Source organism: Nyctereutes procyonoides, unplaced genomic scaffold, assembly GCF_905146905.1.
Source record: "Nyctereutes procyonoides isolate TBG_1078 unplaced genomic scaffold, NYPRO_anot_genome, whole genome shotgun sequence".
NCBI lineage: Eukaryota > Metazoa > Chordata > Mammalia > Carnivora > Canidae > Nyctereutes > Nyctereutes procyonoides.
This window is the reverse complement of record NW_026575049.1, coordinates 20201499-20225204: the sequence shown is the minus strand read 5'-3', so window position 1 is coordinate 20225204 and position 23706 is coordinate 20201499. Positions and strand designations below refer to the sequence as shown.

Genomic DNA, 23706 nt, shown 5'->3' with positions numbered 1-23706 from the left:
GGAAGCACTTTGATGCTTATTAAAAGGCTCGGTGCTTCCTTGTCTTGAGGAAGTAGAAGGAGATGCCCTGAAGGGTGAGGTATGGGGATTCACGGCTCAGTGTTTGATCTAGAAGGAGGTCCAAACCAACCCGGAGGCCCAGGCATCAGGGAAGTTTAAACCAGTTGTGGTTCAGTGATGTCCATGCAGGCTTAAACTTGATTTCATAAGAAATGCTTTTTTCAATATGTGACAAAAGACCAGGGTATAAGTAAAAACAATAGGGCATAAAAACTTCCTATGTAGGGTCAATTCTAGTTTATTAAAAAATGTGTGTACATATGAATGTTATGAACTAAATTGTTTCCTTCCCCAAACTCATCAGGTGGACTTCTAACCCCCGGGGGCCTCTGGATGTGGCTAAATTTGGAAAGAGTGTCTTTGTAGAGCAGGTTAAGATTCAGTGAAGTCATTCGAATGGCCTGAATCCAGTAAAAATTGTCCCTATAACGGGAAGAGATTAGGACGCAGATACAACAGGGATGACCATGTAAGGACACCGGGGAGGACAGCTGTCGGCAAGCACGGGAGGGACCAGCCCTGGCCACCCCTGACCTCGGACCTCTGGGACCGTGTGACAGTCAGTGTTGTGTAAGCCGAGCAGTCTGTGAGCCTTTGTACGGTGATCCTAGCAAACGGATATACTGACGTTTGCCAGGGCGCTCCTGGGCCTGCATGCTCTGTTGATAGATGCTTAGCTTTTCTTTTGCATACTTTTCAGTATTCTCCAAATTATTTACAAGAATCACATATTGTAATAAAAGCATTGTTGGAAAGGTTGCTTCCATGTCCATATGGAGAGCTGGAGTAAGCAGACGGCCGAAGACCCATTCCTCTGTGGATGTCAGCCTGGTCACCCCGACGTGGAGGGACATGCCCTGGGGTATACTGGATGGCTCTTCCAGCCCTTAAAGTGGTCTCCAGGGTGTGACGTCGGGAAAGCAAGCAGAGACTGATGGCCTTGGACCAGGCAGGTGCTCTGTATGTCGAGGTGGTGGCTGGTGAGCGCAGCCCAGTGGTGTGAGGGAGGGATCTGCGGGGCTTTGGCTGAGGTGTCTCCTCCCCCTGCCTTTCATGTGAGGGCCTAGTGGGAGACCACCGTGTGCCCCTTGAGCTCTGGCTCTCTGGGATCTGAGATTTACACCTTCTCTCTTGCCAGGCCTGGAGCAGGATCCAGGCTGAACCGGGTCCCAGGAGGAAGCCTGTGAGTTAGCTGGGTGGCGAAGAGAACCTGAAAGGACAGGGCCGCAGGAATGCGGCCTGGGCGGTGGGGGGCTCCCTCTGACATCCCCAGGGAACCAACACTCTGGAGGCTGGAATTGCTCCCTGAGAGCTGATGCAGCCAGGCTGCAGGGTGGGGCGTGGGAGAGGCCGTTGGGGTGGGGGGGCGGCACTCCCTTTGCCCAGAGACCAGCTTGCCTCCCTCGGGAGAGGGACAGCGGGTGGCCAGCGAGGCCCGGGGAAGCGTCCCTGATGGGTACCGTGGGTGGGCTCTCTGTACAGGGAGCTCTCTGCCCGTGTGGAGGCAGGACCCCCAGGGTCCTCCTCGTCTCCCCTGGTTGTGACAGACTCCCCAGAGGGCACCCCATGTCCCCTGCATTCTGGGTGGGAGGCAGTGTGGTGACGTGGCAGGGCTGTGACTGCCAGGGCAGGCCAGGAGAGCAGGCCCCAGAGGAAGGGGACAGTCTGGGACGGGAGCCCTGGAGGTGGTGGCTCGGGTCAGTGGATCTTGACGGCCCAGCCCAAAAGCCTTGCAATTCTTTCACTTTTCATACATGCCACCCTCCCTGGGTGCTTGTGGTCTCCAGGGGTGGCATTTAAAACCACGTCAGGTGTTTCTGGTTCCCCTTGTGCCTGCAAGCTGAGTGCTGGCTGCCCAGTTCCTAGGGCTGTGCGAGCTTGCCAGCCCAGCACGTCCACAGCACCTCCCTGGGCCGGTGGTCTCACTGCTCCCACTGGGGCCAGCGTCTTAACTCTGCTCCCTGTGTGACTGCTTAGCGCCCGTCCTGATGCTGGGGGAGGGTGTCAAGGGCTGTCTGGGCAGGGTCCCGGCCTTGTGCACCTGGGCGGCACTCATGCCGTCGGAGAGCTGTGGTTTCTGGGCGGTCGGGGCAGTTCAGATGCATTCATTCAGCAGGAATCCTTCTTCTCCCAGCAAACACGTCTCTGCGGGGCCCCGGGGGTGAGCTTCTCCCGTGTCAGCACTGGGCGGCCGGGCACTCTGCCCCTCGCTGGTGGAGGTCATCCCCCGGGTTCCCGAGGGGACCGTGGGCTTCGCAGCTCCTCAGGAGTTTCTCTTCGACCTTGCCTCACCTGTGAATATGCCCAGTCTGAGCGGAGCGAGCACTTCTAGCGACAGGAATGCTCCCTCCCTTTGCCCAGACGGTGCTCCTGCTTCGGCTCCTGCGGGCACCTCCTCTGGGGCTGCAGGTTTTCTGAGTGTTGGAGCACTTTCATGACATCCATGGAGGAAGAATATGGTTTCCTCTGGGTACCACACCGGGGTCCTTCTTTCCATCTGACTGAAGTGTGAAGCTTTTCTTTTAATTAAGTATGAAATGAGATAAGTACTGGCTGTGGCTCAATGAGGCTTCCTGGACGAGCACTTGTCCCCGACTGTCCACCCCCAACCCCCAGGAGCATTTTTTGTTGCTTCTTGCACCGCGAGGCCTTGGGGTCATGGCTCATACTTTCCATTTCACACGGTGAAAAGCAAAAAGAGAGTGACCCTGAAACTATGTGAGTGATGAATGGGGCATTTGCTGGAACTCCCCATGTGTCATTTTTGTCACTGCCTCTGTCCGTGATCACCCTGCCAAATGGGAGGAGACAGCTGGATGTGTGTGGGGACAGAGACGAGCTGGGCCAGCGTGCGCTGCTGCAGGAGGGGGGCGCACAGGAGGGCCTTGCTTGGGCTCAGCCACCTACTGGACATGCACTGCCCTGGAGGGTGGATGTACGCCCGCACAGGCCTCCCTCCCCAGTGAGCCTCCCTCCCTGGTGTGCAAGGAAGGGAAAGGCCCGTCTCTTCACTCCCCTGTCCCTGTGCTCCCTCACACTAGTGCTCACCCCTGGGCTCATTTACCCTTTGCTTCTGCACCTGTCAGAGTCCACCAAGGCCCTCCTTGCCCCCACACCCCCCCCCCCCCGCCTTTGAGCATCCTGGCACCAGTCAGTGTGCTCTCGCTTGCACATTTGTTCTTTGGTTTGTATTATAGGTGATTTTATTTTTCAGGCATATTTTGTATTTTATTTTCTTTGGAGCCTCAGTGTAGACTTGGCTTTTTCAGATTCCTTCCTTCTATTGACCTGTGGTCTGTGTTTGCCTTATGCTTTCTGTTGGCCCCTGGGTCCTTTGAGCAAACTTACATTACGTCGCCTCTGGTTCTGCCCCGGAGTACTTCTGAACACCTCTGTTTTGTCAACAGGCTCCTTGTGAATCTTTTTGCCCAAACACAGACCAGCTACTCTCAGGGTACCATGGAAGGTGGTGTCAGAGACTAAGATCCGAGTTTCTCTCTAGTGCCTGGGGATGGGGAGTCACACGGTGGTGACTGGCTGCTGGTGACCTAACACAAGGTAGATCAGAGATCTCTGCTGCTACTTGCCCTTGAACCAGTCTGGCCCAGCTAATAGGAGAGTCTTCCCACTTGTTGGCGGCATATATTGCCATGACAAAGATTAGGTGAGGTTTGGTGTTGGACCAGATTTAGAGATCTGTTTTCTCTTGGCGTCTTTGTGATACTTACTCAAGGACCCTCCCACTGAGCTGAAGTATGCAGGTGCAGGCACACCCCTGTGCCCCCCCCCCCCCCCCCCCCCGCAGAGAACAGCATGTGATCCTCTCCACCTGAGAAAAGACATTTCCTCAAAACAACAAGAAACCCATGCCTGGGACTTCTAGCCCGAGGAGATTCCCAGGAGGTCAGTGGGAAATGAGAAGAAAATGATTAACCACAGGTACAGGCTCTGAGGCTTTGCTGGGGGTCCTCACCCCTTCGTTGCATGGTAAGCGGTGCTAGTTAGCGTTAGCTCATCTGTTACCCACGTAGCTTTTCAGTCCTCATCTCTGAGCTGCCCTTGAGTGAACACACATACTTATACTGGGGTGTGAAAGTAGTCTCACTTAGGAAACCAGGTAAGGGCTTCAGAAAACATCAAGCAGCGTGTGAGTGATGCCGACTGTCCTCTGGCTCCCGCGTGGCGCCCCAGAGCGCTCCCCTGCAGACCCCAGTGCGTTTCCGTGCCATCGCACATTGACCTGGCACTTGGCATTGTGAGCTGAGCCGCAGAGCTCATGCCCACGTGTCACAAATGCAGCGATTTCCTATGTCAGCGTCAGAAGTTACCAGATTGCCACGCGGTTTACCACCTGGGGCCTGCGCCATCGGTTGGCATTGTGTAGTCCAGGTACGGACAGGACAGAAGAAGCCCAGAAGCCACGTCTTCAGGTAGTGTGGACGGCTGAGACCGGAAGACTATTACCCACCCAGCCCCTCAGCCAGTGACCGTTTGCCCCGCAGGCCGCTGGGGCCCAGGGCTCCGTCAGTGCTCAGCCCACGGAGGGGCGGGATGGTGCGGGGGGCTGTGGACAGGCCGATGTCCCTCAGTGACGGTGGGGGGACAGGTACACGCCCTGCAGAGTTTGCTGGTAGCCGGGGTGAGCGTGTGTGCGTGTGCACCGTGACAGCTTACCCCGGGCTGTTGTCATGGGGGTGGCTGAGTCTCTCGCGTGTTTCCCACCGGTTCCGGAGGCTGCCCCTGGGCCTGGCAGGGGCCAGGGCGACATGGCCTGTGGCGCGGTTCTGCTCTTGAGTATGCACTTTCCCGCGGGAGCCGGGGATGCCTGAAACCCCGACCCGGGGAGGGCCTGCTCCACGCGGGGAGAGCCGCCTCCTCTTTGCCCCCCTCCCACTCTACGTGGCTGCCGCTGGGAGCCAAGTGAATCGAAGATGGCTTTAAGGGACAGTTGGGGAAACAGTTGTGGAAGAGTCACACTTCACCAGAAAATACAGAAACACGTGGTAAGCCTCATTTTCCTGAACTGTGTGTACCTTCCCAGCTGGCAGAAGCAGAAGAGCCCCCGGGGAGAGAGTGATGGGGCCGGTGGTCCTGGAAGAGGCGGCTGTAGTGTAAATCACGAACCCTCCTTGAAGATATTTCCATCGTATATGTCAGGAGCCCTAAAATGTCCTTACTCTTTACCTGCCGATTTCATTTGAGATGCTGATCTTGGGAGCCTGGGTGGCTCACTGGTTGAGTGTCTGCCTTTGGCTCAGGGCGTGACCCTGGGGTCCTGGGATCGAGTCCTGCATTGGGCTCCTCGTAGGGAGCCTGCTTCTCCCTCTACCTGTGTCTCTGCCTCTCTCCTTCGGTGTCTCTCATGAATAAATACATAAAATCTTTAAAAAAAAAAGATGCTAATCTTGAGGAATTGATTCTCAGTGTGGATCAAATCCCTTAAGCGTTCAAGACACTCATGGGGACATTCCTTGTCATAGGAAGTGTTTATATGATTTCAGTAAGCATCCCAGGGTAGGGGATGTGGCCAGCTAACTGGGTTGTAACCTCCTCTGCACCATTCTAAAGCATGGCTTCTAGTAGTGCCTATAAAATAGAAAAATCTCATTATAAATGTCAGATTTCAACAGGATACAAATTTATCTTTATGATGCAACTGTATTCCTAGAAAAGCTGAGCAAAAAGCACGTGCAGAAAAATTGGAATGTAATTATACTCAGGTATCCTGGTTGTGCTTTAGGTGGCAGACATGTGGCAGATTTCTCCTCTTATTTAAAATGGAGTTCCTCAAATTTTCTGTGACTGTGATTTCAAATAGCCAGTGCCTGCTCATCACACTCCAGTGGGATCTGGATGTGCCCTGGTGCCTCTTCTCGGGGACACGTTGCCTCCTCATCTTGTGCCTGCCCTGAGCCCCGCAGTTCCTGAGACCTGGACGCACTTGTTGTGCTTGTGGCCGGGTGTCTGGCCGAGTTTGTTGGCCTGAATGGAACGACCACTGATTCCTCTCCTCTGCCTTCCCCAGTTCCCAGCTCGCTCTCTACTTACTGTTCTGGGAAGTAAAAACCTCCCCGGATGAAATGTGCTCTGGTCTCGGGTCCAGCAGGAGGGGCCGTGGAGCCCATTGTGATGCCAGAGCTTTGGGCCTGGAGTGTGGGCGACAGTTGCTGTCATGTGGGGAGGGGTGCCTGCCCCCTCCTGGCTGTCAGCTGTCGATTTTCTGGCAGGTGCAGAGTAGTTGGCTGAGCTGTGGGTTGGAGCCCTGGTTTGTTGCCACCTGTGCAGGAAGGCTGGGCAGCCTGCGACCCGCATTCTTTATCTGAAGGCTTCTAGGACAGGGATGGGGAGTGGACAGCGCTGTTTGCAAATCAGATGTCTGTTGCTTTGTTAGAGGTTTATTTATTGGAATTTTCCACAGTCCTGCCTTTTGAGTAGCTTCTCGGCATGTGGCGGCTGCACTGGCCTCCTAGCTCCAGGTGACCGATGGCATTTGTAGCAGCCAGGAGCCGGGAAGCCTGACCAGTGGGAAGGGAAGGGCCCCCGTGTGTTCTTTTCTGGGGAACAGATTTCTTTTTATTGACAAATCAAAGAGCCACACAGCCAATTCAGATATTTTGAGCAGGAGTGTGTTTCAGAAAAGGAAAGAGAGCAGCCCCATTTTGCTTTGACCTTGTGGCAGGGTCCAGACCACGCACGCGTCTGGGTTCTGCTTGTGGTTGCCGCATACCCTGCCTGGGATTATGTTCCATTCAGTTGGGATAGTTACAGCGTAAGCAGTTTTTTAGGCCCTGTTTATGGTTCATTTGCTGGCTGTAACAGAGAGGGAAGAGTGTGCTGAAATGTATTAATTCCTGATTGATGGGCTGTCAGGCCTTGGCCCGGCCTGCTGAAACCTAGCTGCGGGGTTGGTTTGCCAGCCTGGTTCCTGGCAAGGCCCTGCCTGGGGAGTGACCACAGACGGCCTTTCACAGGGACGTGTTGGAATCCGCGCAGAGGCAATGACCGTAAACCTCATTTTAGTCTTTGTGCGTGACACCCAGAAGCAGGGCACCAGGGAATGCCACACCCTCGTCTAGCTGTGAGCTGGATCACAGGAATCCCAACCAGGGTGTGAGGTAGCAGGAATATCTGAGCAGAATTTGGGAGTTGATGTGTCTGCATGATTTATTGAGGACCAGGAACGGATAGTGAAAGCAGCTTAGTCTTCTGTAAATGGCCCCAGCTGGAATTACCTTGTCGGAGCTGTCCGTGAAAGCTGGGTTGTGCATCTGTTAAAGCAGCAAAGTCTTCCAATTAACCAGTACTTGAGGATCCTACATCATCTCAGCAACAAACGAACTTGCAGTATGACTTCCTGTAAATGAATTTCTTGGCTTTTTTGCTGAGTTATTACTAGCAAAGTGTGATGGCATCTTAGGCATACAACCTCCCATTTCACTGTCCCAACTGGTGGGGTGCAGGGGCCTCCCACAGGTTCTCATTTGGTATGGGACTCGCCCTGAGGCCCAGCTCCAGGCCAGACCATGAGCCGTGTGAGGACCAGGCCATATTCTTCTGGAGTCCCACATGTCCCCATTACACGCCTGGCATACCATCTGGGCTCAGCAGAGCTCAGCTCTGTGGCTTCTAAAGGGCTCTGGCATCTTCCATCAGGCTGTTTTTCAAACCTATGTATCCTGTCCTTAGCCGAGCTTCTGTGTTTTGGGGTGCCCCTTGTGGTTCAGATGGTCTGGTTCCCATTGCTGGCAGCATGGCGGATATTTTAAACTCTGACAGTTGACCAGTTTTGTAGGTGAACTGGTGTGCCTCATTGTATGTGTTTGTATTTGTTTATAACTGGTGCTTTTGTTGACTATTCTCTGTTTTGAACTTTCTTTTATAAATAACTTTTTTTCAGGTATTTTCCATGGGTTTACTGATGTATTTTTCTCATTGCATATATTTTCTTTGTAGAGTTTTTGATATTAATCCTTGGCCTGTAACATGTTGCAAATGTTTTACTGTTTGCAATCTGTTTTACTTTCTAATTTTTTTCACTTAAAACCATTAGAGATTTGTGTGTGGTGATGTGGACCAGCTTTTCCTTCCATGCTGGGCTTTCTCCTGGTGGTGGTGGTGGGGCACTTTGTGACCTGCGCACACCAGCAGAGTCCAGCGTCCCTGGGGTTGTACTGCAGTCAGGCTGTCATCGTTGCCCCAGGTGGAATGTCTGCTGACATGATTGGGTGGCATTTCTGCACGGGGAGCACTCCACATGCACCCCGCGACCCCCTGCTTGAGGTCGTGCACCAAGGTTTCAGGAACGTGCTGTCTTGTATTGGTCAATCTTTCTTTCCATTTGGCTGCATTATTAATGGTTTGAGTGAGGAAGCGTTTTGCTGATTGATTTAAAGACCCATTCATCCTTCGAGGAATTATTTTTGACTTAATTAGGTAAAGGGAGTAAATCAGTTTAACGGATTGATTTATGATCAGTTTGCACGTTCAGATGATCATGACTCACGCAGGCTTACTCAGTATGAGTGCCTGCCGCCTACCTTCTGGACGACTAGGGCCTCTGCAGACTCTCCTGACTGGCAACACAGCTCAGAAGCAAGGTCGTAGACGCACGTCTTGTACTCGTGCCTCGGGAACAAATAACAAGTGGCCTGCACCTTTCAGTGCAGTGCCTACAGAAGGGAGGCTCTCGTCCTGTGCCCTGACAAGAGGTTCCCAGTGCCACTGTGTCTCCAGTGGCCACCACAGGCTCCAGTGCTTGTGTGCCTCCTGAGGGCCCGCAGAGTGACAGAGAGCTCCTGGGGACGCTGGCGAGTGACGTTGGGCTTGCCTCTGCGCCCTCTGGTCCTGAGACAAGGCGTCTGTCTCTCTCAGAGGCAAGCTCCGCAGCTGTCAGAGCTTTTCGGGGGGTGATGGGGTGTCTCACTTTGGAAAAGACTTTTGCCTTTTTAGAGAACTCTGGGCTTTGGAAGGATGGGGTGCAGAGCCTGTTGGCCGTGTCTGATACTGTTTGCAAGACAGCTTCCTTCAGTTTGAATGAGCTCTTGTTTGTTTGTTTATTTATAGATTTTATTTATTTACTCATCACACACACACACACACACACACACACACACACACACACACAGAGGCAGAGGTGCAGGCAGAGGGAGAAACAGGCTCCATGCAGGGAGCTCGACGTGGGACTCGATCCGGGGTCTCCAGGATCAGGCCCTGGACTGAAGGCGGCGCTAAACCGCTGAGCCACCTGGGCTGCTCGCTCTTGTTGATTTAAGCATTGTTTGCATCGTCATCAGTAGAAGCAAGGTAGACTTGATTTATTGTCGTAACGTTTAGCAATAATTTGGCTATTTCTCTTAACTGGAGAGATTGGGATTAAAGTCTTTCCATTCTTCACAGATCATCTTGGCATAATGTTCACCGTGTCCTTGTTGGAACTGTTTACATAATTGTTTCTCTTTCCTCGACTGTGAACTCTTGCCGGTAGTTCACGCGCTTCTGGGCACATGTTCACCGAGTCCCTGCTGTGTGCTGGGCCCTCGCAGACGTGCGGGGATGTGGATAGCGTGGTGGGTGTGGTCCTGCTCTCCAGGAGCTCTTCCTGGGTCACGCAGGGATATGCAGACATGAAGACGCAGTACGCAGATAGGGAGGGAGGCAGCCGCCGACCCTGTCGTGCAGGAGATGCTGCGAGTGGGCAGTGCCATACGTGCTTGTGCGCCACCTCCTGTCCCCTGCAGGGAGTGGCCCAGTGCCTGGCATTTCACGGTGTGGCCCTGTGTGTGCTTTGGCCGGCTTTCCTCGTTGGAGGGGCGTCCGTGGTGGGCTCGGCCTCTCCCTTGGGCCTCGCTGGTGCTGGGGGTTTGTGGGCTCTGCTTGGGAACATCTCCACCGCCTCTGGCCTCCTTTCCTTTCCTGGCACTGTCTCCAGATGGGATCCCTTCCCTGCTTGTACCCCTGCTGGCAAACACCAGTGTGAGGAGTTACCCTGATGCGCACACATCTCCAGGGGCTCCCCCTTCCCTCCAGAAGGAAGTCCAGCTCTGGAGCCTATGCCCGGGGCTGCGGTACCATGATCCTGCAGAGCTGTCCCCTGCCTAGGTCATGTGGATGACCCGCTGGCTTCCTGGCTCCTGGTTTTGCAGCCTCCCCTCTCCCTTCTCTGTGCTTGCTTTGCCGTCTTCCAAGGCTTAGCCCCCAGGCCTCCCAAGGCCACCCTCTCCAGGGGCGAGGACTCGGCTCCTCCGAACCTGCCATGCCTCCCCCCATCCCTTGTCACACCACTCACTTGCCATGCGGTCAGCTCTTTAGGTACGTCTTTCTGTAAATAAGTTTGGTCAACAGGTGCTATGAGTAAGGCAGCCAGCCAACGGGGAGTGAGTGAGCCAGGTCAGAAGGTGAATGAACGTGTGCAGTGCGGCCTCTTCTCTTGGCTTCATGGTGGCTGCTCCATCTCTGCCTTCCCCGCAGCCGGTTTCTTGCATATGAGAGTACACGTTAATAGAATCCATCAGTATTTCAACCAATAGCATTTCTATTAACAAAAACTCCTACTCACAAGCATTATTACAAAATCAAAGATTCAGTCAAGCCAAAAGAATGTTGTGAAATTAAGATTCTTTCTTTTACAAAAATGACATTATAGAAACAAGGATCATTAAGGAAATAGACTTTCCCTCCCCCCTCTCCCTCAGTCCCACACCGCTGTTGTCGCTTCCCAGGGGCCGCTGGGAGCTCTCTTTGGTGTGGCGTCAGGTAGCAGGGAGCTCCTCCAGAGAGGAACAGCCACGCCACCCAGTGCCGGCCCTGGCCTGCAGTTTGCACTAGGCTGGGGACCCCTGATTGGGGGTGCGCTTGGGGTGGAGGTGGACGAGGAGCAGAGTGGTGCTGCTTGTGACAGGAGGTTGGTTCTTGTCGTTTGTGGCCCGCTGCGGGCCAGGAGACGGATAGTTGGATGTGGCCACATTGTGCCATCTTGCCTGGCCTGTAGCAAGTGCATCGTCCTTAGTTTGCCCTTGATTTGTGACCATTGTCTGCCGGTGTCCCATCGTCCACTGACCGTTTGTCCGTGTCTGTGTGCTATTGGTTTGCAGCCACGTAACAGAATTGGGAACTCTGATGGTGGTTTAGTTTGTAACCTTGAGTTGGACATTATTTATATTAACATTAAACATTCGTACACTAAACCAACTTGATCATAACCTTAGCTGTTCTTGCTGAGCCATGGAGTTTTGTGAATTTATGGTCTTGGGTGGCAGCACCTCTCTTACCAAAGCGGGACTTTTCCCTCTGCCTTGGAACCCAAATCTATGTAATTAAGTGCTAAAACCTCCATCACCGAAGTGTCAGGGTTTCAAATTTAAAACTCCCAAGTTGGGTAAAGCATACGATTAGACCATGGAGTGATTCCAGCTAGCTTATGAAGAAGAGAATATTTTTGATTACCAGTTAAGCTCCTAATTACGTGAAGAGGTTTATTGCAGGGTTTGTGCGATGCGGGTGATTAACGCAGTCGTAGCAGCCCTGGCGTGCTCCCCTCCCTAACCTGTGCTGTGCTTGGTGAGGCTGGCATCTGCACTTAGTGGTGATCCCATGGCAGAGGCTGTGTTGAAATTTGAGGTGGTTCTCCCTTTCTGATTGCTAAGACGCCCCATTTGGTTTCCTGCAAGGGAGAGCCTGGCCATGTGGCAGCCCTTTTTACTTTCTAGTACACGCTGGTCCTTACAGGATCCTGGCCTGTGCTGGCCTGGCCGCTTCTGGGGCCTGTGCAGCCGTTTCGTGGAGGCTGGCAGGTGTCGTCCTGGAGGGGAGCCCTGCCCCCCGCCCCCCAAGGAGCGAGCCCCCAGGAGACCCAGAGCTCCAGAGAGCTTGTGGTGCTGACAGGCTCTTTTGCCCACGATGTGTTTTATGACTGAGGGAGTGTTGTTTCACTTGTGAGGTGGTTCTGTTCTAGCCTTGTAGCAGCTCTCCCTCCTGTCCCTGCTGAGCCGGAGGCCTCTGTGCTGCTCTGGCTCAGCGGGACCGAGAGGCTGACCATTGTCAGCCGGACTTCGCTTGCCACCGGGCTTGGCTGCTTCCTGGCACGCTACCCTCCTGCAGGCCCCTTGCTCGTCAGCTGGTCGTGCTTACCTCCGTGGGCTGCATCGGATGCAGTGGGCCCTGGCGCATGGGGACCCGCTCTGCAGACTCGGAAGATGTGCACTGTCCATTGGTAGTGGCGAGTGCCCCTGCTGTCCAGTGAGCAGCCTCGTCGCCACACGGGCTTTGAGCCCATCAGCCTGCCTCTTCCTTCCCCACTGACCCTGTGTGGTTCCTTTCTTACCAGGCCGAATGTCCTCCATTGTTGTATTAGTTTCTTATATTTACCTGTCCTTCTGCTAAGCCCTGATCCACCCACCCACCCACCTACCCCGTGGGTGGACTAGTCACGACTCACTCTGGATGTGCTGATTGTGCAGTGCTGTTCATGCTGTAGGGTGGGGAGTGCTGGCCCCACCACCGAATGCCAGCGGGCCCCCTACCCTAATTGTTCTGACCCCCAAGGGCCCCCGCAAGCTTCTGAGAGCAGCGAGAAGGGCGGTACACCCACCACCCTCAGGAACTTTTTCTCTGGGGTTTTCTGTGGAAAAGTAGACCTTAGTGAAACTGTGTCAGCGGCTTAAACAGTGTGTTTTTCCCTATTGCAAAAGTCCTAAGTGTTAAAATTGTGAAAATTTGCATTCTCTTTTTACTCTCTACCCTTCTGCAGGAAGTAAAGGGTGGTATTTACCACTCCCCCCACCCCGCTCTTTCCCAGGGGCCCCACGGCCCTGCTTCTGGCATCTTTCTGAGCACTGTTCTCTGCGTGCTTGTACACACAGGCTGCGAGGGCTGGAGTCTCTGATATAAAAGGTGTCATTGATAAAGATGGGATTAGTTTTCTTTTTAAACAATATGGCAGGGTAGCATTTTCAAAGAATTTATTTAAATCATCTCCTAAAGCCTTTTTATGATTTGAGAAGGCAAATGACATATTTTGTAAATTAAATGTCTGTTTTTACACCTTGTGACTTCATGACTTCATGTGCCGTTGTGGCCTGCCTGAGCGGTGGGCTGTGTGTCCCGGGTGGGGCAGTGTCTTGTCTGCCTCCCCAGGTGCCACTGGGCTTAGCCTGTGCATGTGTCGGTCTCCCTGTCTCCCTGAGCCCTGAAGGGTGGCGGCGTGGGCAGTGTGGGGAGGAGGTCCTGGGTGCAGCTCTCCGACTGGAGTGCAGGTGCAGTGCCGGTGTTTGTGCTTACAGGGTAGAGTGGGACATGGAGTCCAGTCCAGTTTCAGATGAAACAGGTCAGCTTAAGTTCCATCATTTGTAATCCTGTGTTTGGTATAAATGCCACCTTCCAGGGTCCATGTACCTTCCCTGTGCTGGCTTCCAGGGCCTGTCCGTCCTGCCTGGCTGGGAGAAGGCCATGTATGGGGCATCCAGGGCCACAGTCCAGGGGGGCCCTGTGTGCCACCCACTTCCTTGAGCGGCTGGTGCAGCATCTGTGCAGCGTGGGTCAGTATTAGCCAAGCCCAGATCCTGTGGCCCAGAGGGACCAGGACCCAGGGGCCCCTGCTCCAGCCGCGGCCCCACCTCTGTCATTGACAGGCTTGTTCTTCCTGTTTTCTTTTTCCCTGGGAATTTACCATTTTCCTGTTTGAATTGTGTTTCTTCTTTTGCACCCTGGGTTTGCCTGGAATCCCTCCCCTGCTGTGGTTTCCTCTCATTCATGTTCTCAGCCAGAGCAGTGTTCTTTGTCTCCGTGGCACTTAGTGTGGCTCATGTTTAGGGGCAGAGTCCTATGTGGCACCGGCTCCATGACTGCTGGTATGAGGGCTCCTCAGGTCCAAGGCTTCCCTGGTGGCTCCCCTGGCAGCTCCCCATTCAGGCTCCTGCCCCACCTGGTCCCTCCCCTTGCCCCAGGGTCGTGGAGGCAGCATGTCCTGGTCGGGGGCATGGACCTTTGGAGTTGGTGAGTTATAACCTGTCATGACCATTGGCCATTTTGGGGTCTTGACTCTGAGGACCCCTTCCCACCCCACAGTGTCGAGTCTCCCAGGTTTCATGGCAGATGGTGCAGTAAGTCAGCATCTACCTGAAGGACCTGTGCTGAACATGCTCATGTCGCTCTGGGTTGGCTCCTGGCTGTGTCCCCAGGAACCACTAGAGCCCTGTCTCCTCTGGGGAGCCCCCAGGAGGACCCCCTCCCAGCTGCACCAGCCTCAGGGTGTTCTTTTCTTGGTTCTGACCCTGTGCTTGAGGTGCGGGCCTTCCGGAGTGTTCTGTGCTGCCCTCTACGCCTTCTCCTGTGTCGGCAGTTGTTTTCTCCAAGAGGATGGATATTTATCTCATTCTGACAATAAGGGTCATTCTGATTCTCTCGGCCTTTTTGAAGACAAATTGGCATAGAGGTTCTCTGATTTAAATGCCCTTTTTTCAGGACATTGAAGAGTGACAAATGGCCTGTGGTGAGGGGTGACACCTGAAAGAGGTTGCCGACCTTTCCTGGGATAATGCAGTAAGCCAGCTAAACCGACCGAGAAACATCTCCGAGGACTGCATCCTACACTCCTCCCCTGGGCAGGGTGGGGGGGACCCCCTGTGAGCTGGGGGCGGTGGCGGTGGCACTGGAGGCCTGGGGAGGCTGGTTCCCTGTTGCCCTGTTGTGACAGCTGAGGAGATATCTTGGTGCTTTGAAGGCCCTGGAAAGAGAAGGCATCCATGGAAAACTCAAGGGGAGTCCTGTGATGGTTGTTGCTGCGGCAGTTCCTCAAGGTGGAAGATCACATCAGGCCGGCTCTAGGGTGGTGGCAGCTGAACCGAGTCTGCCAAAGCCAGAGGAGGTCGCTTATACCTGTGTCTGCCAGCTTGCTCTTCAGCAGGAGGGCATCATGACGGGTGGCCCTTGTGTGCTCACTAGTGAGCCCTGGGAGACCTCGTTTCCTCCTCTGTAGATGGGCAGAGCTGATGCCTCCCGTCTAGGCTGCCTGGACACTTCCAGAGCCAGCATTTTCCGGTAGAGTCATGGTAGAGCTTCATCGGAGGGCATGCTCAGGCCAGACGTGGGCCTCCCGGGACTGCTGAGTTCTGAGGCCAGGAGCCTCGCTGGGCCGTGGCTGGGGGGCAGAGTGTGCCTGGCTGTGGGAGGGAGAGCCCACAGCCCACGGGGCGGCTGGGACAGGGTACAGGTCCCAAGTGCGCTCTGCTGAGAGGAGGAGCTCAGAGCCGGCCGGGCCAGCCTGAGGACACTCTTCATCCCAGTCCTGTATCAGAGGGGAGGGGCTCTGAGCTTCTGGAGGGCGTCACCTCTGACTAATCTCTGTGCCCAAGGGCCTGGAGTGTAGGGACAGAGCCACCACATGGGGAGCACCTGTGGGTGTTGTCACATTGCCCCAGCAAGGGGACAGCCCAGTGTCCCAGAGGGGACATGTGATAGGCAGTGTGGCCCATCCATACACTGGAATGTTATTCTACTATGGAAAGGACCAAAGTGCTGGCACAGGCTGTGCCCTGGTGACCCCGGGAGCACGGTGCCAAGTGAAGGGAGCTAGACATGGAAGGCGCCATACTGTGCAATCCTGTTATGTGGAATGTCCAGAACGGCCAAATCCACAGAGGCCGAGCACAGAGGGGTGGTTGCCAGGGGCTGGGGAATGGGAGTGCCTGCTGATGTGCTTGCGTGGGGTGCTGAGAATGTTCTGGAATTACATGGTGGTGATGGCTGTCCCACTCTGTGAATATACTAAAACCCACTGAATTGTGTGCTTTAAAAAGCGGAATTTTATGGCATATGAAATGCATGTCAATAAAATAAACCCCCAAACCAAACCAAACCATAGAAGTGTTTGTTGAGTATGTGGGGGAGTGAAGGAATGAGCGGGGATGGAGTGACTTTCCCGGCCACAATCCCTACAGGTGTGCTCCCGGGTGCCCCAGGGATGCTCGGTGACAGGCCTGAGAGCAGAGCTGGCTGGGACAGGTCCTCGAAGCTGCACACAGCTGGGCTGGATGCATGTCCAGGGTCGGGCCTGCCTGTGTAGACCTGCGTGACCCAGTTGGAGGGCCTGGCTGGGCTTGGCCTGACTCAACCTGGCCTGTTGTTACCGTTGTGGTCTGTGTCACGAACAGAGACTGAGTAGAAGGTGGTTCACTGTGGCTCTTGTAGCCATGAGCTCTGGTGTGAGGCAGGTGCCAGAGCATCGCGCCGTCGTGCTGGGGAGTCCCGGCCACAGGCTCTGGGCTGCATGGCACGTCTTGTCCTGGTCCACCACCACCAGCTGCCCTGGGGTCATGTTTCTCTGCACCCCGTCTCCAAGGGGTGCCTCGGTGGTGACCGCAGATGCGTGACAAAAGTTAATGAGTGAGGATGTTCGAACAATGGAAAGGAACACATGGCACCTCATAGCTACTCAACAAGTGTCAGCAATTATTACTCATAAAATTATTGTCATTTCTACCCACTTAAAACTTTCCAAATATATTCTTGGCAGAAATGTTTCTTTTCTTTAAGAACATTTTCTTTGCAAAGATGCTGTGCATGTTTGCAAAATAAAACAAAAGTAAATAAAATGAAAAAATGGAACACACAATTTTTAAAACATTTATGAGTGTTGTGCTGGGTGATAGCAGCTTTTGTAAGGATATAAAATTAGTTTGTTTAAATGTCTGAGAAGCCATTTCAATTAAGCGTCTGTTCTGCATTTTAAAACTTTTCAGTTCTGTTCCCTTAGTGGTTTTTTTTATATTCGAGGAAAGAGATTGTTCGGAGCACTGGTGCCTGTTCTGTCTCTTCTTGGGTGTTCGCCTGCAGTGGACGGGTCTTTGCCCAGTGGGGTTTTGGAAACGCCAACCTTGGGAACAAGTTTTTAGAGAAATTATTGTCCAATGAAAATGTGACCCTATTAGAAGCAGAATTTATGAAATTTTATGAAAACACTTTCAGATCTGTGTTAGGAATAAACAGTCTTTTCGGCCCTCTCTTATTGGGATGTGAAATGCCTGAGAAGCAATAATTCATAATATGTTAATTATGTTAATTAATTGGAGAGGACTCAGAATATTAATTATCTGCAACTAATTAGGTATTAAAATTGAGAGCCATTAAGTGATGAGGTGGAAACCTACAGAGTCATCTAGTTAGAGCAAGAAAAATGGGCCCCAGCGTGACCTTGCCGGCAGCGCAGGTCTCGGCCCGCCCCGCCCCCACCCCCGCCCCGTCGTGTTTCCTGTGGGTTAACCACTTGCTGTCTTTTCCATGCTTCCTGGCACACAGAGGAGGAGGACGTGGACGCTGCCGACATCTCCCGCGTGCCTGCAGAAGTGCTGCGCAACGTCGAGGCCGACACATACTGGTGCATGAGCAAACTGCTGGACGGTATTCAGGTGAGCCCCTGGCGGCCCGGACCCCAGGCAGGCGCCGCTCCGTATGGGAAGCCAGTGTTGCGGGGAGCACTGGGCCCGACGTGCAGGCTTGCCTCTGTGGCCACGTGCTGCCTTCTGAAGCCTCCCTTTCTATAACTGTACTAGTGCCGCCTCCCCGGGGTTGCGGGTGTGAGAAATCCTATGTGCTAGGGGCAGGGTGCAGAGCAGGACTTTGAGGGAGTAGGCTCTCCCCTCCTCTGCAGAGTCTGATCCCCACATATTCCAAGCTCCCTGGCTCTGCTGACCGTGATGCCAGGTGGTACCAGCACCGAATGTGGGTTGTTGATAAGCTGTTCCATTGTCCATGCCTGGTGAGCTGTATTCAGGGCAGCCCGCCCCTTACGGGGCCTCCGACATAGGACCTCAGCTCCTAGTCTGTCACCCTGGGCCTATGAGCAGCCGGTCCTACAGAGCCCCTGTGGGCCCCAGGCTGGGGGTCTGATTGCTTGACCCGTAACTGTGCCCAGGCCTGGAGGGAAACACAAGCTGCTGGAGGCCTTGCTCCCCATGGCTGGGGCTCTGCTGCACTTGGTATCAGTTGGGACGGATAGTGGAGATTTTTGCAGAAAGGCCGCAGGTCTCCCAGCGCCAGGGGTGACTTTATGGAAGTAGTTTGGGGCAAGAACCCTACACAGAGTAGGAACGAGGACTGGAGCCTCTTGCTGTAGCACAAGTGGCCAAGGTAGATGGAGGCCCTCCAGTGGGCTGCAGGCCTTTTTTGGCTCCTTCTGTGCCGGCATGCCTTTCTTAGGTGCTGCGTGCTGCTGCGGGGAAGAAGAGTGTTGGGCACGTGCCTCTCAGAAGCTTGGGGTGGGACACAGGGTAGACCTGGTGAGGGCAGAAGACATGTGCTCCTGAGAACTTGATTTGGGAGTGTGGTGAGACTTGGTGGAGGGGCGGCCATGGGGGTAGAGCTGGAGCACTGTTTGGTTGACGGAGTTTCCCGAGGGACCTCCGTGGGCTGGCTTCATCCCAAAGGTGGCTGCCCCGGGCTGCAGGCTGTGCCGGGACCCCTCTCGTTGCAGGTGAGGGGGGCACTTCCGCCTCAAGAGACAAGTTGAGGGAGTGCACTTGTCGCTTGTGTTTCCCATCAGGCTGGCTTTCCTGAGCTGCTGTCACCGTCATGTTTCTGGCCCTGCTGCCTGGAGGGGCCTCAGCTCAGCTGCTGGGGCCGAGGGGGTCCAAGGAAGGCTTTTACACAGTATAGACTCCAGATCTGGATCCTGAGGTGTAATTTGAATAAAGTAGGCAGAATGATTGTGCTGGAGAGAATGGTGTGGGCTCCCCTTACTTTTGATAATTGAGGAGTGAGAAAGAACAAGTGGAAACCCTTTCTGTAACTGAAGAACACGAACCTTGTTTGCATCTTACAACGAAAAATACGCCTGCTCGATTTTGGCCCAAGCATCAATTGATCATTGCCCTGCACATTAATGTTTTCATTTTTCTCCCAAAACTTAAAACTTTTTTTCCCCTCTTTAGAAAAGGGATTGAATCATAATGTGACACATTATAAATTTCAAATGTCACTTCTCTGATCATGAGTGATGGAATTCCTGCAATTTAAATACAAGATTATCCCCCTTCTGTTTGTGAATAAAATCAGCTCTGTGCTGGAAGTGACGCTGGCTTTTCATCTTTCACCTGAGGTTTGCTGTCTGATGGGATGGCTCTTTGACAAGGGCGGTGCTCCTGGTGTGCATGTTTACCACCCTGGGCAGGCTGTTGGGGGCCAGGCGGCTCTCGCCTGAGCAGGGTTGAGGGGTGCCAGATACCAGCATCATTGGGGCTTGGGGAGATCTGTCGTTCTCTGAGACGAGGCGAGCTCCTAGGGGGGACGGTTTGGTGTGTGTGGTGCCCCTGCTGCTTTGTTTGGACAAGAGTGAGGGTCTTAAGAGACATAGAAGCAAGAGGAAAGATGGACCGGGTGTCAGTGCCCTGCGGTGCTGGAAGCTTCTGTTGCCACACTCACTGTCTTGCTCCTGGACTTGCCCTGTCCTCTCCACTCTCCTGATGACAGGAGAGCCATCTTCCCTGAGCACTTCATTACATCACTGCCCTGGTTGAAAGCCACTGAGAACTACGTTTGGTTTTGTTAAATGGCGCCTCTCAACTGCCTTCACCAGTTCCCTGCATTTTAGGAAGTTCAGGCCTATCTATTGCGTTTCGCTAAATCCACATGCCAGAGAGACCACAGGGAGTCAGTCGCTGGGCCAAGCCTGTGCAGCGGCTCTCCTCACCAGCCGTGATCCATTGGCAGTCACAGTGGGGCATCGGGAGGCAGTGACAGCTAACATGTACCAAGTGGCTCTTAGCTTCACAGCAGAGCAGACGTCACACCCTGCACACAGAGGGATCCCTGGCCTGGGGTCAGAGCATGTGTTGGGACCCACATTTGAGCCCCAAGGCCTGTGGTTTTCTGCTCTGCTTTGTAATCATGTCCAGCTAAAATCAGTGGAAATAATTTCTGTTTTGCTGGGTAAGTTCTAGAGGGTAAAAAACCACATCTGCTCATTTTCCTGGAGAGGTTACTACGTTTTCAGCTCACCTTGGAGCCTCAGGCTAAGACTCTGTGTTCTGCATTTGGCCAGAGTGTGGTGAGCACCTGCTGCGTACAGGTGCTGCTCATGGTCACCAACTGGTGTCCCTGCAGAATGTGTATCCTGGTAGCTCAGGGTGCAGGGAGGGGACTGCTAGCGCAGGGCAGAATTCTGGAGGTTCTGGGGGTGGGGGACTCTGGTCCCAGGAAAATGAAAGACTAGGCATGAGAAGACGCTGCTCCCTCCCTGCATATGCCTGGAGGCATTGGGTGATGTTGAGCAAGAATTGTCTAAAATGCATAGCTGGACTGCTTACCAAGGGGAGGGGTGTCCTCTAGAAATGAGGAGTGATGACCGCACTAGTGGACGCTAGTAAGTTTGAAGGGAATAAGCTGACATAGTAATGTATAACAGTTGAGGTTTTACTGTCCTATCAAGGGGTAAAAAATAGGAAAGCCGGTCCTGCATAGGGAAATCCAGGTGCTACTCAAACAAAAGTATAATGGCTCTCTCATCGAGGCTCTCCAACTTCATGTCTCAGGGCTGCTTTATAGTCTCAGAAAGTCTTGAGGAACTCAAAGAGCTTTACTCATGCGGGTTAATCCTACCCATATTTACTGTGTTGGAGACTCAAATGGAGATAATTTAAAAATATTTAGTAATTTATCTTAAAATAACAATGATATGAACCCTTTGTATGCTATTATAAGTAATAAATCTGGTGATAAATTAATATTTTCTGAAACATAGCTATTTAGTGAGAAGAAAGGCACTGTGTTCCTCTGTGGTAAGGCTCTTTAAGGTCCGACTTGATAGAAGACACCCGAATTCTCACCTGTGCTTCTATATTCAGTCTGTGGTGATGTGCTGGTTCTGACTGGAGTGTGTGAAAACAGTCCAGCCCCACACAGGCAGGCCGTTGGGAGAGGGAGAATTTTTCATGGTGCTCTCCGATGACTGTGGATATTTTCTTGTTAATCTAGAATGTAGCTTACCCACGTGGTGGTTCCCGGAAGGTCACCTGCAGTGTGACACCTGAAGCCATGCCAGCCAACATTTCGTACTCAGTGAGCTTGAAATCCATTGGGCCATCTTGCACGTTGAGCAGGTGTTCTGCTCACCCATGGTCCTTTAATGTCGAATGCTGGCCACTTGGGGAATATTGGATGGTCAAGGTGTGCAGGTCTTCTGGATGCTGACACACTCCGTCCTCTGGTATCCCTTCTGCTAGTGTTACCATCATCTTGGAAGAAAAAGCTGTTTAGCCCAGAGAGTGGGTAAAAGTTCTTCAATATTCAGATTTAGGCTTAAAAGCTCAAATATTCTTATTGGAAACACATAGTGTCAATTGTTTTCCTTGAAATGACAGTCTTTGTTCATTTTTGAGAAAATGTCTGCCAAAGACCCAAGCTTGAATAACAAGTTTGCCGTTAGTCATTTTTTCTAGTAAAAATGATGTTTCTTAAAAAATGTATCTGATTCAGCTCACAGCTCAAACAGTTGAGCAGGGGCTATTTTAGGAAGAATCACTGTTCTCTGGTGCACATCTCAAGTGCTCTCTGTGTTCTTCTCATGTTGCCATGCAGAACATTCAAAAGATGTTTGAGGGTCGGGGTGTGACGCAGTATTAATCATAACATTAGGAACTTCATCAAGGATGTTCTTAAGCAAAATTGTCTTTTATTTACCTTTTTCACTAAGCGTGGGTGGCACTGCCTCACCTCAGGCCAGCATGTCTGCCCTTTACTCATGTTTTGTGCCAGCAGCTTGGATGTCAGCATGGTGACAAAGGTAAATTATGTTGCTATTATTAGAAACGTGGTTTTGAATTCTGGGATCCCCAGAAAGGGTGTCCTGGTGGCAGCAGTGGGCTGACCACCCCTGAGAACTGCTGCCTTGGGGGGTGCCCTCCCCACACAGGCCCATGGTTTTCCCATAAAAGAGCCCCCTGAGGATGAGCTGACGCTAAAGAAAGTACGAGACAGAGCAAGCGTGTGCCAGGAGTCAACATCAACTGGCGCTTTGATGAGGAAGGATCTCCCCCAGGGACCGGACCTCCTACAACAGTGATATGAGCAGGACCGAGAAAACATGGAGGTTTCAAACAATGAAGGATACAAAAAGGGTTTAGCAGGAAGAACAAGACTGAAAAAAAAATTCACGGATTTTTAAATAGTGCCCAATAGAACATCTAGCAACCGAACTCATGGTCGTTGCAATTTAAAATTCATTAGACACAGCAGAAGAAGGAGTTAGTTAAAGTAGAATGAGAGAGTTACTGGGTGGCCAGCACTGAGGGAGGGCACAGATTTGGAAGAGAGGTTAGGGCAGGAGAGAGTGAACACCAGGCCCGGGATGGAGCCCTGTGCATGTGGGCGGTGGCCGGGACGTTCCAGCCCCTGTGAAAGAGCCAGTACTTATGTTCACTAAACAAGTCTTGAGGAAGGAGAGTTAAAATATCACACCTGGAGAAACAGGGTGAAGTCGCTAAGTAGGGGATGGGAGGTCAGAGAACCTCCCAGTGGCCAGTGATGGACAGATGTGTGGTTTGGGTGGACAGTTCGATGGGAAACAGGCCACAGCAGGAGCAGCAGAGGCCCGATGAGACGGGATGCGTTTGGTTCTGGAGAAGGTAACTGTCAGGCCAGATTGGATTTACAAACAGGATCCAGCTGTGTGCTACTTAGAAGACACTCACCGAAAACATAAGATTATAGAAGGGCATGAAGGAAGGGGTTGGGATAAATGCAGCAGATCAACTGAAATAATAGCTAGGCAGCAGCATGGCTCTTATGCGTTATTAGATGAAATAGAGTTTAAGGCGGAAAGCATTAGTCGGGATAAAGAGTATCACTGCTGAGATACAAGTGGATAAATGTGCCAGCAAAGACACAATCCCGAATGTCTGCTATGACAACACTGCGTGTGCATGTGCTTAAGGGTATCTTGTGAGTGCGTGTGTAGGAGGCAGGTGGGGAGGAGGAGAGACAGAAATTTGGCCGAAGGGCTAGGAGACCACTGTCGATGGCAGACGCTGTTCTAAGTTCTGTGCATTTGTGAACTGTTGCTATGACCTCAGTGTCCCCGCAACAGGATGGTAAGGTGTTTCCCGCTGTGGGACTGCTAAGTTGCAGAGTTGGGATTTCGACTCACGGGATCTGGCCCCAGCTTTCCTGCCCTTCAGGAATTAGCAGGTCAAGCAGACCAGAACTTGTGGGATCAAGTTTGTGCCACAGACTTGCTAAGGTTGAGCTGCCGGCCCTCCCTGGAACCCCTTGGCCAGCACACAGCATGCACCGGACATCACAGCAACGGCCGCGCCGTGGTTACCACAGGGCCATGCAGACCAGGGTCAGGGGTTGGCCCTCCCTCTGGGCCGTGGCTCTGGGATGTGGACTCACCCAGATTCCCTGGGGAAGGGGAGAGTAGGCCGCAGTGCAAGGCTGGCCCCACAGTGAGGACGCCCTACAGTGAGGACGCCCCACAGTTCAGCCCTCCCCAGGTTTCGGGCCTGCTCACACACTTCTGATGGGTGGTATCTTCACACCATGTGTTTGTTTAGGGGACGTTCTTTTTACTGAGGGACATTGGTGCTGGGGGAACGGAGAAGCAGCAGCTTTTCCAGGTGAAATAGTCTCGGGGGGTTGGGGGGGACTCAGTTCGCCGAT

At 52.9% G+C, this 23706-nt stretch overlaps 1 protein-coding gene across 1 annotated transcript in view; it reads left to right on the top strand.

Annotated features, from left to right (window-relative positions):
* TBC1D22A (TBC1 domain family member 22A) overlaps positions 1-23706 on the top strand; it is a 333790-nt gene that overhangs the window by 160625 nt on the left and 149459 nt on the right. Inside the window, exon 9 of the mRNA XM_055328852.1 lies at positions 17350-17459. Coding sequence (XP_055184827.1) covers positions 17350-17459 — 110 coding nt within the window. The remainder of the gene's footprint in view (positions 1-17349; positions 17460-23706) is intronic.